Source organism: Panulirus ornatus, chromosome 9 (genome assembly GCF_036320965.1).
Source record: "Panulirus ornatus isolate Po-2019 chromosome 9, ASM3632096v1, whole genome shotgun sequence".
In the NCBI taxonomy this organism is placed as follows: Eukaryota; Metazoa; Arthropoda; class Malacostraca; order Decapoda; family Palinuridae; genus Panulirus; species Panulirus ornatus.
The window spans coordinates 20166765-20179692 of record NC_092232.1 but is presented as its reverse complement, the minus strand read 5'-3'; the positions used below and the strand labels follow the sequence as shown (position 1 = coordinate 20179692).

The 12928-nt window shown below is 40.9% G+C and overlaps 2 protein-coding genes across 7 annotated transcripts in view; one reads left to right on the top strand and one right to left on the bottom strand.

Moving 5' to 3' along the window:
- Window positions 1-12928, bottom strand: part of rt (Protein O-mannosyltransferase rt) — a 533108-nt gene that overhangs the window by 115747 nt on the left and 404433 nt on the right. The window contains exon 1 of one of the 4 annotated variants that reach the window (XM_071664763.1): window positions 1099-1394. The exons of 2 other annotated variants lie outside the window; for them this stretch is intronic. In XM_071664763.1, coding sequence (XP_071520864.1) covers window positions 1099-1260 — 162 coding nt within the window. In that variant the 5' untranslated portion in view covers window positions 1261-1394. Of the gene's footprint in view, window positions 1-1098; window positions 1395-12928 lie in introns of those variants that run through there. One more of the 4 variants, XM_071664764.1, reaches the window with a different exon arrangement.
- The window catches only part of LOC139750245 (serine/threonine-protein kinase Nek7-like), an 88526-nt gene continuing 78459 nt past the window's right edge, over window positions 2862-12928 (top strand). For 2 of the 3 annotated variants that reach the window (XM_071664754.1, XM_071664757.1), the window contains exon 1: window positions 2862-3002. The gene's annotated coding sequence lies outside the window, so the exon portion shown is untranslated. The remainder of the gene's footprint in view (window positions 3003-12928) is intronic. The other variant, XM_071664758.1, reaches the window with a different exon arrangement.

The following is a 12928-nucleotide window of genomic DNA, read 5'->3' as shown; positions in this document are numbered from 1 at the left end:
ATATATATATATACTCGTGTATGCCAAGGCTGAGAGAGGCAACACAACTGATTATGAATATGGACAATTTCGAAAGCAACGGAAAAAAGCTCGTAATCCACCTTTCATTTGAGCAAACCAACAAAATTCAATGTTTCGAGTGGAAATCCAAATAACGACCAGCAACCAGCAACAATTCTAAAGTTTTAAATCAGATTCGACTTTGCTGTAAACTTCGCAGAACTCACTGCACCTTGTGAAGCGTAAGCAATTAAATTACCGTAGTGTGTTTACTTCCATGAACTATATACCTTTTAGCTCATGCAAGCTTACTGACTTATGCGGCTTCACGTGGCGATTGTTCCTCAGCTTCAAAGCTCGTATGACTAAACAAAATAGTAATGAAGACCTAGTAAGAACAGGATGCTCGCCTTCATTTTATCTGCATTGCAATTGTCATCAGTTGGCTAGTTGCAAGGGGGTACTACACCGAGACCCAAGCCATCTACGACTCCTCAACTATAGACGGTCCAACATCCAGATACCCTCCAGCTATCAGAGCCACGCTAACCCACTTGACCTGCCCCCCTGAATTCCCACGTAGACCACAGAGGCGGTGGAGACGGATGCAGTAGTGTCATAATCCCGAGAAAAACTAAATTGCGTCATCATAATCCAGCATCAAACCGAACGGAACATATATACACTTGCAGGTCTAACATATTCTATGTCTAGAGGTTATAAGGTATCTGCTAGCATTTTAAAATGACACTATTGAATCTAGAGAGTAATGTAATGTGGTAAGTTCGGTGTTTCACTGAACTACCTCATTATCAAATATCTGGTACGCAAACATACTTCTTAAAGTTAACAGTCATTGAAAGGAATTCAGGCAATACTATTCTTTGTCATCTTATATACGAAAGGCATTAATCCCAGGTGTACCCAGTGAAAATCACAGTGGGTTCGCTTTAAAGAGGTCTGGTCAGCTATCCTACTGCCGGTTAGACCCGACTAATGTAGGTTACTGTGATGATTGGGTCCACCTCCAATCTCAGCCGGTGCTCAGGGGTGTAGGTCATACGCACAGAAGTGTACAAACGAAGCAGAAGTACTTACCGAATCCCTGTTTATATTTTCGTTCAGGTGCTTTAGCTGTTTAATGCTTTGCTTGAGCATGACGTGGTTTTCTGCTGGTGTTAAGTCCTCTATACTCTCCTTACTATTTTTTCCAGCTTTGGGAGAAGATTTATTCTTCCTGTTCCGCACCCCTGCATCCATGGTGAATATAAAGGGCTCTACTGTCACAAAAACAACAACACAACTGTAGGAAGTTCCACCACCAACAGCTGCCTACCACTGAATGGCAGGTGACTTCGGTGTGTGTTGACAAGAGAGCGGACGCTGCCGTCTGTGATGGTGCTGCCATCTATTGAGGAGCAAACTTACTATTGTAGTTCCAATTATACATCTATTTGTTATTTTTTCCTCCGTCTTTTCAAAGCTTCATATAGTAATTTCATATGCTACAATATTAAAAGTAAATTATGCTACATTGTAGAGCGAGTATGTAAGACGTACTTTTCTTAAATCCATAGAAATATTCATCGCGCACTATCTGGAAATGGCAAGAGGTGCAACCATCGAGCTAATACGTGAGAGAACTTTTAAGACTAATCTAAAAGAACCGGTTCAGCTAGGTTAATCCGCTCTACCACTAGCTCTAAGGTGATCCTTGTTTCGCTTTGATTTAACCTTTGGATTCGTGACAATATATTAGCATTGTTCCTATATAATTTGTGATCTTCCAAAATTTAATAAGTACTCTGGTCGTAAACTGTAATACATACCGGAAAAAGATGTGGGATTTTTAATAGTGAATCGGAAAAGCTCATCAGTGTTTCATGTATGATAAGCTGACTAATGGCTAAATAGATAGGTAGGTGGACCTTGTCAACCAGTATTGATATTCACAAGCCATGACAACCGGTCAGAAATCATACAGACAGAATACTGCCATTGCTTGTAATTGGAACTTTGTTATTTCAGAAGCGTAACTTTCAGCAAGATCATTCCAAATAATGAACACCGTTGACAATCTCTAGTCAGAGTTTATGGAAAATAACTAACCTCTATAAAGAGACGAAACGACAATTATGTGTCGTGCCACATTACTGTTTCTGCAGATTCCTTACCTTTGCCTTAGTACCTTTCTAGAAAACTAAATGCGTCTCTTTAAAAATGTATGTACATATATACATTTATATATTCATCCAGACCGTGACAATGCCACTGTTTATCTAAGACTAATAATACTGATAACACAAGTACGGAAGAAACACAGCGGTAAAGGGAAAGTTTTGCCTTAAATATTTGTCCACACACCGCCTCCCTTTAGGCACGTGTTCGCTGCAGTTTATAGCTCAGTAGGCGCGGAATACAAATACCAAAATGGGTTGCGCTTTCACTGTGCAGGGAGAGTTTAGTAATTTGTGAGAATAATATCATATTAATAAAAGTGAATCTTCTACTACTATTTCAGTCCTTAAATCCAAATTTCCATGACCTATGAGACGCAAGTCTAACGGCAAATGTCTCGTATTGATGCGAATAGTGACGTCATGGAGTTGCGTCCTCAGGTTACCTGTCATGCATGAAAACTTAAGAGTATTTTATTTGTATATGATAAATACGTTGTTTGCTGATTGTACCAACTGTACCCTCAAGAACAGCTTTACTTTTTATCTATACACAAGGAAAATATATTCACTAGACGCATTTTAAAAGAAAAAATAGTTTTATTATACATTAAGTGACACCCGCTCGTAGTTGGAATGTTTTACAGGGTTTGGCTGAGCTGGTTGTGGGGTCGATCAGTGAGATGGGCGCTGACCACTACATATCAAACTATAGCAGGTGGTGCTAGTGCTGTGTGAAGAACATATTGCGATGTTTTGACCCAATCGGTGATTTCATTGTTGACCGCATCCCCTGTCGCCATGATGCGAGCGTCGTGATACACGGTAAGTGGGCATGAAACAGTAGAGCGACAAGTTTTCGAGATATCATCGAAAACTGTCGCAACTCAGGTTTTTGCTAGAACTACTTCAAAACCAAAATTCAACGAAAATTAACGCTCATGCACGTCATTTACTTTCCTCAACAGTATTACCCATAGTGCGTTGTCTATACGAAGTGTTGTAACCATAAAGCAATGGCTGCCGTGTGCGACAAGGTTGAGAAAACCAAGGCCCCCTCCGAACCATTCTTTGCCCTTATGATTACCATTACGTTTGTGCGCCAGTGGAATGGGTGTTCATGGATACTGCCATTCGACTCGCATTCAAATAAGGTATAAAAGAAAAAGCGCGCGATTTGTGCCATAGAATTTAGTAGCAAATCAACTTACGGCGGTAAAACTTTTTTTTCCTCAAAACTTTTAGGATGAGATAGACGCAAGAGCCTTTAATTGATCATTTTTGATAAAAGATGAGGGGGAGTCTCATATGAACCTTGACACCCCCTACTGTTCACGACACCAGTACATAACGTGTTGTAACAACTAACCTTGACAGTGTTGCCAAGATACCACGAAAATAATTCACTCATTAGTAATCCTTATAGATGACTGTTGCACTAACAATAATTATACAAAGGATAAACTACGCTAGTGAGACAGATCCACGGTATATGTCGTGGTTGTCATAACTACGGCCGCGTTAGCCCGTGCCCCTCCCGGGCCACATCACCCCACCAGCCCACCCTGCTTGTGAGTAGTCAGTTACTCGCTCGCTATGATACGCCTCACGCGTATCAAAGAAAGGAACGCGGTGAGGAGGTCTTGGATAGTGAGGTGTGGGGAGGGTCGTAATACTGACGCTGTGGGTGAGATGGGGAGTCTTTGTAGGTGTGTGTGTGTGTGTGTGTGTGTGTGTGTTGTTACTATGTGGGATTTATAAGGGGAGATTTAGTAGGGTTTGAGTCTTCTGGTGTGATCTGGTAGTGTGTGTGTGTGTGTGTGTGTGTGTGTGTGTGTGTGTGTGTGTGTGTGCGTGTGTGTGTGTTTGTAAGTGTGATACTGTAGTGTGCGGGTTATCTAAATGTGACGTGGTAGATTGTGTGTTTTGAAGTGTGATTATTGACTTTATGTGCTTGACCTTTGACCTTTTAATGAAATCAGTAAGAAATGCACACACCTCTCAGGTGAGAATTTAATAATCCTCAACAAAATACTGTAAATGTAACAATCTTTGAATCATACACAAGCCTCCGTGGTGTAGTGGTAAACGTTGCGACCGACGAATCTCTTCAGGTCCGGGTTCGATTCTTGGACAGGGTGTAAGGCTTCCGTCTAGAATCTAACTGTTTACCAGCCCTGATACACCAGAAGCTTCCCTCATACCATCCTTCCATCTTCTCGGTCTCTTCCTCCCCCATGCTTCCTCCACCACTTCGGACACACATTATCTTAGTCTTTCTTCGTTCATCCACTCCACTATTACAGAAAACCCCAATCGGTCCCCCTCAGTCAGCGTGAGTTCACCTCCACCCCTCCCACTTACTCCATCAATTCTTCCCTGATCAACCTACATGACGTCCACTGGCATTTCATTTCCAACGCATTCACTTTCTTCCCTTCTCTTGCGTTCAAGGCCCACTACACATACATACAACACTGGGTGGACTACGTTACCTTTAACCATACCCATGTTTTATCCCAACAGACACTGGCCTTTCTTCCACATGCTCCTTAATGCATCCAGGACCTTAAACCTCTCGTCCACCCTGTGACCTTCTTCGGCCTCTATGATTCCAGCCGCTGTCACGTCCACTCCCAGGTACAGAAAGCACTACATTTTCCCAAGGTCTTCTTCCCTTTTCAGAATTACTCTCAAACCATCCCATCTCAGCCTCCGGCCGTACGTTATACTATAAATTTTCTTCAATTAATTCTCACCTTTCTCACACACTTTCAGACTCTGTCACCAACTTCTGTAGTTTCTCTCTCGAGTCTGCTACCAGGGCTGTGTCATCTGAAACAGCAACTTATTCACCTCCTCCCATGTCCCAACCTCCAGTTTACCGTAAACCTGGGTCTCGCTCTGAAACCCTAGCAGCCCTTCAAAAACATATTAAACAATCATGTTGACATCACACACCCTTGACGCAAACTCAGTTTATAAAGGAACCACTGACCCTTTTCCCTTCCGACTTGCATACTTGTCTCATTGATATATATATATATATATATATATATATATATATATATATATATATATATATATATATATATATATATATCCCTCCCTCCCCTCTCGTTTTTAGTTTTCCTAATGAAGGAACAGAGGAGGGGTCCAAGCGAGGATATTCCCCCAAAGGCTCAGTCCTCTGTTCTTAACGCTACCTCGCTAATGCGAGTTGGTCAGTGATGGGATGAAACGTGTGTAAAACTTTACCCGTGATATACAAATCATAGTAATTCTAATGGGGGGGAGCTAAATGGGGACTTTCAGTGGGGTTAATGGGTGCCATACCTCGTTGGATGTGATGCGGACGCGCGCCTGTCTGGGTTCGCGTGTGTGGTCAGTGGCGCATGATTTCCTGCACAGCATTGTCTGGCCGAATCAATGTTTTCGTGTTCTGGGATACACTTTTCTATATTGTTTAACTGGGTATGCGTGATAAATTATACATATAAAATCTAGTCTCATATACACGACAGATTTTTTCAACGCAGGTAAAACCACATCCTGCAGTAGAGGGTAAGAGCAGCAGCATCCACTGTGTAAGGCTGACGTAATGCAGTTACGTGGCTAGGCCGCAACCTAACACGCACTCAACGATATCGAAATATGATCGGTGGATGTTGCTACATTCATTGCCTGTTGGCTAGTACTACATGACCCGCAGGCCAATATCTGTGCTATCTATAATTCAAACATCCCTTGTACTGTAGGCATGGAAGCCCAAAGAATTATTTCTAAGGGAGAGCAAATAATACATGTAGTTAATCACCTTTAGAAAATATGCAGACTAAAAGGATATGTATCGTATGTGCTTAAATGCAAACCCATTTCTCCAGTTGTGGTAAAATCATTAAACTATTTAGATTATTCCATTCAAGTAACCATGAACAATATGCCATATGCGCAGTTTCTTTCCTGAGTGTGAAATGTGAGGGAGGCAATGTCCCCACACTTGCCCCTCCCTGTGGGAGCCCAGGAATGTTTAGGTATTGTTCACTTGATAGTCGAAAACCCGGACCAAACGTACAAAGCAAACATTATCCCACATTTCTTTTCATATTGGTTGTTTTGCCGACTAGTCGGCACCAATGGGTCAAAAGTGATTTTGCAGGTTTATTTTCGACAATGTCTTTTAAACTTCCCATGCACTTCAGTTAGGCTAGGGTTATGTTGAGGTAGGTTAAGATTAGCGGAAGTTGACTAGGGTTCCTATAAGTTAAGGTCGGGGTCGGGGCAGAACCTCCTCGATCAGGGGTTAGGTAAGGCTGGTAGGTTTCATTGTCTCAACCCAACACAAACCTTAAACTAAGACAGCGATGGGTATGAGCCGTTCAGCAACCCCGGTCTATCGACTTGGTGCAATCATAAGTCATCTTTTAGTACATTAGACCTGACATTTGTATGAATCTTTATATTTTCAAGAACTTTCGATGCATTATGTGATAAAAAAGAGGTAAATAGAAATAAGCTAGTCAGCAAAATTACCACTGCATACCTTTTGACTGCCTACTACGTCGTCGTCGACTTTATCATTTCCATTTTTATTTCTTTCTTCTTTCACTAGAGAGTTCTTCACATGCGTTCAATTTGCTTCTTATATTTGATATTGTCTAAGCTACATTTTTCCAGTAATTAATTGTTTCCAAATGATTCATTTGGAATCACTGAATGGTCCAGTCAAAGACCACAGTCTTCGGTCAGTACTCATAACAGTCACCATGTTTATCGCCACATTGCTAACTTTGCTCCCCCCTCTCGCCCTTCCCTCCCAGCAACATATATCGTGCGGACGCTCATGACTCATGCACGCACCACATCATTTCTGTGATAATCATTTTGCACCATTCTAAGACGCGCTGTTATATCACAGTCTTAGCGTCACATGAAAAGCAGTAGGATTGCGTACCTACACTTTACCGTCCATGTATCCCCCATTGTAAACGAAGTTAGCTAGTAACACAGGCGTAAGTAACACGCCAGGACGGTTGCTGCGCTGAAACATGAAACTTTATTCCTTGTCCGTGTAATTGCTCTCGTGCACACAAATCAAACTTGTATTACATAACACAAGAACACTCTGAACAAGTAAACCCTTATAGTTCACTGCAAAGTAAAAGCTGTTCAGCCACAAAAATTTATTCTCAGTATGTTGTTTTTCATACTTGATCGCCGTTTCCTACTTTAGCGAGGCAGCACCAGGAACAGACGAAGAAAGGCCACATCCGCTCACATCCATTCCCTAGCTGTCATATGTAATGCACCGAAACCACAGCTCCCTATCTACATCCAGGCTCCACAGACCTTTCCATGGTTTACCAAGGACGCTTCACATGCCCTGGTACCATCATCCACTGACAGCACGTCCAACCCAGTATGCCAAAATTATGTAGCCCGACAAAAACAATGGTAGGTTTCTGTAACGACACGAAGACGTCGCTTTTCGGGCGGGGCAGGCAACTTCGCATGCATATTGGCAGGATCATTGTGAAGGCTTACAGTTCACGTGTAAAATACGGACTCGGGATTACTGAAAACATGCATCTATGCATGACACCCGCACTAGCTGTATCCAACGCATCCGCAAATGTCAGACATTCTACTGCCTGACAACTAAATTCTATGTCAGGACGGATGATTGACATAGGTATTAGAACATTTTATTTTACTGGCGTTGTAGTATTATGATTGAAGGCATATTCGCTTGATTGGGCGGTATACAAATCAGTGAAATACGGGAATTTAGCAGTCTTTGTGGGCATTTATTCTGTTCCAAAGCGGTAGTAGAAACTTCAGACAAATTAGCAGAGTCTTATGTATATTTTAGATTTCATTTAAATATCATACACGCTGGTAAGACAGAGGTGTTCACCATATACACGTATATATTTGAAATACATTAAGGGAAAACCTGTCCCGAGACTGTATAATCAGGCTTCGAAACAACACACACTTCACTAAAGTTGACCTGAATGGATGACGCCTTTCAGTAGGGAAGTCACTACTTTCTGATTTGGCTCACCATGTCGTCTATTCAGCTTGAGCTGATGGGAGAAATCTACACCTGCTCCTGGACAAAATCCAACATAAACCCAGAACGAAACCCATCATTCAACAACGTGTGTAGACGGCGGCGGTAACGCTCGGTAAGCAGCCTAGCCAAATGTAACCTCTCCTCCTCACTATATCATCTTCTAAAACCCGCCACGAGTGTGAATAAACGACACGTCATGCCTTATGATTTGTTTATGTAATTTTACCCTAACCTTTATTAGATTAAAGCATGGACTTATCTAATAATACACGAAGACAGAATCTCAGTCAAGCGATAAAAAGAAAATATAAAAGGCTATGGAATACTGTACTTCTGTCCCCTAAAGAAAGAAAGAAAAAACACGCTCTGCTGATTTAATCTAAATACCAAACGAAAAGTGTAATATCTATATTTAAGCTTCCTCACATTCAACGGCAAAGTAATTAGTGTTGCATCCAATAATTGTGCTCACAAAATTCACGAACAGCCTTTAATCATGTCACACTGTTTATAGTCAGGTATTTTCATATAATTCACAGAAATACTCGGATATTAACACATTTTCTTGAAATTTAGCGTTCTTTCGTGTGTATTGTTTTAGTTTTTCTGAGACTTCGCAGGATCTGTCGTGTCCACGTCCTAAAAGTATCTTACCGCTAACTCTTACGTGACGCCGTCCATACACACACACCTGCAATAATAGTTTGTAGCATTCAAATACGCGTCATACCTCCTGCATGCATGTTATATACGGATGTGATGCCCGTAATTGTGGGACGACGCCTCGAATGCGCATGACAACCAAAGAACCCTGTGACTCTACACTCTACTCCCTCAGTCTCTATATAACACACAACCTTGCTTTCAAGTAATTACTATTCACGTGCGTGAGAAGGGGATTCGGGGGAACTACTGAGAGAGGTGGCGCCTAACTCGTTCGTGGGATTACGTCGCCATGAGTCATTGCTCGACATGCATTGCTGGAATTCCTCGGTAATGTCTTGACAAATGAAGGATAACCCACAGTCTTGTAAAATTTGAGGTATAGAAATTTACAAGCCTTAACTTGTCACGTCACTTGAAGAAAACTTTCTAAAGGACCTTGAATTTAACACGGGAGTCCATATTTCGTGACCGGTGATATCTGTTTAATTAGGGGAACTGCTGATGACCAGAAGCATGGCGTCCATTATGCTGCACAATCCTTAATTGGATGTAAGTGTTATACATAAGACATTCAGAAATGACTAGCTTATTTCACTTCAACTGGCATCTACTAGGAGGTCTGGAGGACTGAGGCCAATGGAACGCAACTGTGTGTTATTGATTTATGGATGTTAACCTTTAGAAAAAGCCTGGGAATGACCGCAATTTTGCACCTGGTAATCTATCGCCATGTCTTTATTTTTCTCTTCTTGGTCTTTAACCTGTACTGCCGGATATGTAGTACTATGGATAGTCTTGTATGAAGTATTATGGGCATAGTCTTGTATGAAGTACTATGGATAGTCTTGTATGAAGTACCATGGATAGTCTTGTATGAAGTACTATGGATAGTCTTGTATGAAGTACTATGGATATAGTCTTGTATGAAGTACTATGGATAGTCTTGTATGAAGTACTATGGATAGTCTTGTATGAAGTATTATGGGCATAGTCTTGTATGAAGTACTATGGATAGTCTTGTATGAAGTATTATGGGCATAGTCTTGTATGAAGTACTATGGATAGTCTTGTATGAAGTACTATGGATAGTCTTGTATGAAGTATTATGGGCATAGTCTTGTATGAAGTACTATGGATAGTCTTGTATGAAGTATTATGGGCATAGTCTTGTATGAAGTACTATGGATAGTCTTGTATGAAGTACCATGGATAGTCTTGTATGAAGTACTATGGATAGTCTTGTATGAAGCACTATGGATATAGTCTTGTATGAAGTACTATGGATAGTCTTGTATGAAGTATTATGGGCATAGTCTTGTATGAAGTACTATGGATAGTCTTGTATGAAGTACTATGGATATAGTCTTGTATGAAGTACTATGGATAGTCTTGTATGAAGTACTATGGATAGTCTTGTATGAAGTACTATGGATAGTCTTGTATGAAGTACTATGGATAGTCTTGTATGAAGTATTATGGGCATAGTCTTGTATGAACTACTATGGATAGTCTTGTATGAAGTACTATGGATAGTCTTGTATGAAGTACTATGGATAGTCTTGTATGAAGTACTATGGATAGTCTTGTATGAAGTATTATGGGCATAGTCTTGTATGAACTACTATGGATAGTCTTGTATGAAGTACTATGGATATAGTCTTGTATGGAGTACTATGGATAGTCTTGTATGAAGTACTATGGATATAGTCTTGTATGGAGTACTATGGATAGTCTTGTATGAAGTACTATGGATATAGTCTTGTATGGAGTACTATGGATAGTCTTGTATGAAGTACTATGGATATAGTCTTGTATGGAGTACTATGGGTAGTCTTGTATGAAGTACTATGGGTAGTCTTGTATGAAGTACTATGGGCATAGTCTTGTATGGAGTACTATGGATAGTCTTGTATGAAGTACTACGGATATAGTCTTGTGTGAAGTACTATGGATAGTCTTGTATGAAGTACTACGGATATAGTCTTGTGTGAAGTACTATGGATAGTCTTGTATGAAGTACTACGGATATAGTCTTGTGTGAAGTACTATGGGTAGTCTTGTATGAAGTACTACGGATATAGTCTTGTGTGAAGTACTATGGGTAGTCTTGTATGAAGTACTACGGATATAGTCTTGTGTGAAGTACTATGGGTAGTCTTGTATGAAGTACACCTTAGACATGGTGTCTTCATTAAGGGAAAGCTTTATTGACGCACCAGCAGAAGCCTGGACATTACTCACTTCACAAGTATTGCCTGACATACTTTTTTTTTGTGTGTGTATTGCATGAAGTTCCGGTTTTCGAGTAGTGGAACACGGGAGCGGTATCAAATATTCTTTTGATGACAATCATGGTGAGCAGTCAGTGGATACAACGTAGCTAATACAACGTAGCTAAACTAAAACCAGATACTCTGAGAAACGTCTTGTTGATCGCTGTATAGAATTACCTACTCTGTGATCGTTTTTCTCTGCTGAACATGAAGATGACTGTCTCTATTCTCTCCTCACTGGTTTAGCTAACTTCAGCACCAACAGCTGTACTGAAATTTGAACTGAGCAAAGCAGTACAATCATCATTCGACTCTGGACTCACCAAAAACCACAAGAGGATTTACAAAATTTAAATTTCCCGAGTTATAACGAATCTCTCTCTCTCTCTCTCTCTCTCTCTCTCTCTCTCTCTCTCTCTCTCTCTCTCTCTCTCTCTCTCTCTGCGTAGATGGTAGGCTTATACCCGCTACTTCCTGCCTGGGTATCGGGAGGGTGAGTGACGGCTGCGTAGTAAGCCAGAACTTCAGTAAGCTTTCAAGTGTCACTCCTTTTCTCCAGGTAGATGTCTTTTCTTTCTGTCTTATCCACATGTGGGCTACTGACTACCAGTCCATGAATATGCAATCTTTCCTTCTCGTACATGACAACACATAACTCACCACTCGTTCCTCGTAACTCTAGATAATGCTGCGGTGAGCGCTACGTGCTAGCCCTGCCTTTTACAAGAGAAATCTCGTCGTATATACTCTCTCTCTCTCTCTCTCTCTCTCTCTCTCTCTCTCTCTCTCTCTCTCTCTCTCTCACACATACACACGGTGATCGATCCATCCGCGGACGCTTAGTTGCCAATCGTCAACGACCAGTATAGCGAGCGAGCGAGCGAGCGCCTCGCTTCGCTTCCCTCACACCACCGCCGTCATTCCGTCTCGTCCAGCCCTCCTGGTGTATGGGACCCATGCGAGGGCGTCGCAGGGAGGGGTCGTGGTCACGTCCGCCTCGTCAGAACTCCCTACACACATTCCCGGCTGGAGTATTGATCCGCGGGGGACATATTGGTGCCTCATCAAGGTCTGTCTAAAGTACCGTTATATTCAGTTATGATGCTTACGATCTATATATTTTTTTTTTTTTTTTGCTTCCTTTAGACCCTAGGAAGCATTACTGAATTCTCAGGATGGTATTTATCTTCCGCCATATCCCAATGTAGATCTTTTTTTCTTTTTTATTTTTCTGGCCTCGAAAATGACCCTGAACTATTATCTTACACCGTCATCATAAAACTAAAAACGACTTGGCCTAAAAAGTATCTTAAACCTACATTTTAGGCAAATGTTCTTGAAAAATCTGATTTTAAGTAAAATCTCAGTAAAGGTCATATTTTCATGCTAGATAATATTATGGGATCCAAAATGTTATTTTGGAAGTAGTAATCTCTTACAATAAAGGCTGGAGATAACTGTATGTTTAATATATACGGTGAGCGTTCGCTACTTCTCGGCCTTATAAAGTATTATACAATATGTTAAGTAGATGACTGTCATGTTACACAACTTTCATTATTGTTATTCCAGCTTTGATACAAAAAGTTTAATATTCTTGAAAAAATACCATTTTTCAGGGGCTATTTCTCTTCAGAAATTAACGAAAAGAAAAATCAGCACAAATCTAGCAAAATATATAACTTCAACCAAAAGGAATTTGCCTGTCGACCTCAGCTTAACCCAACCATACA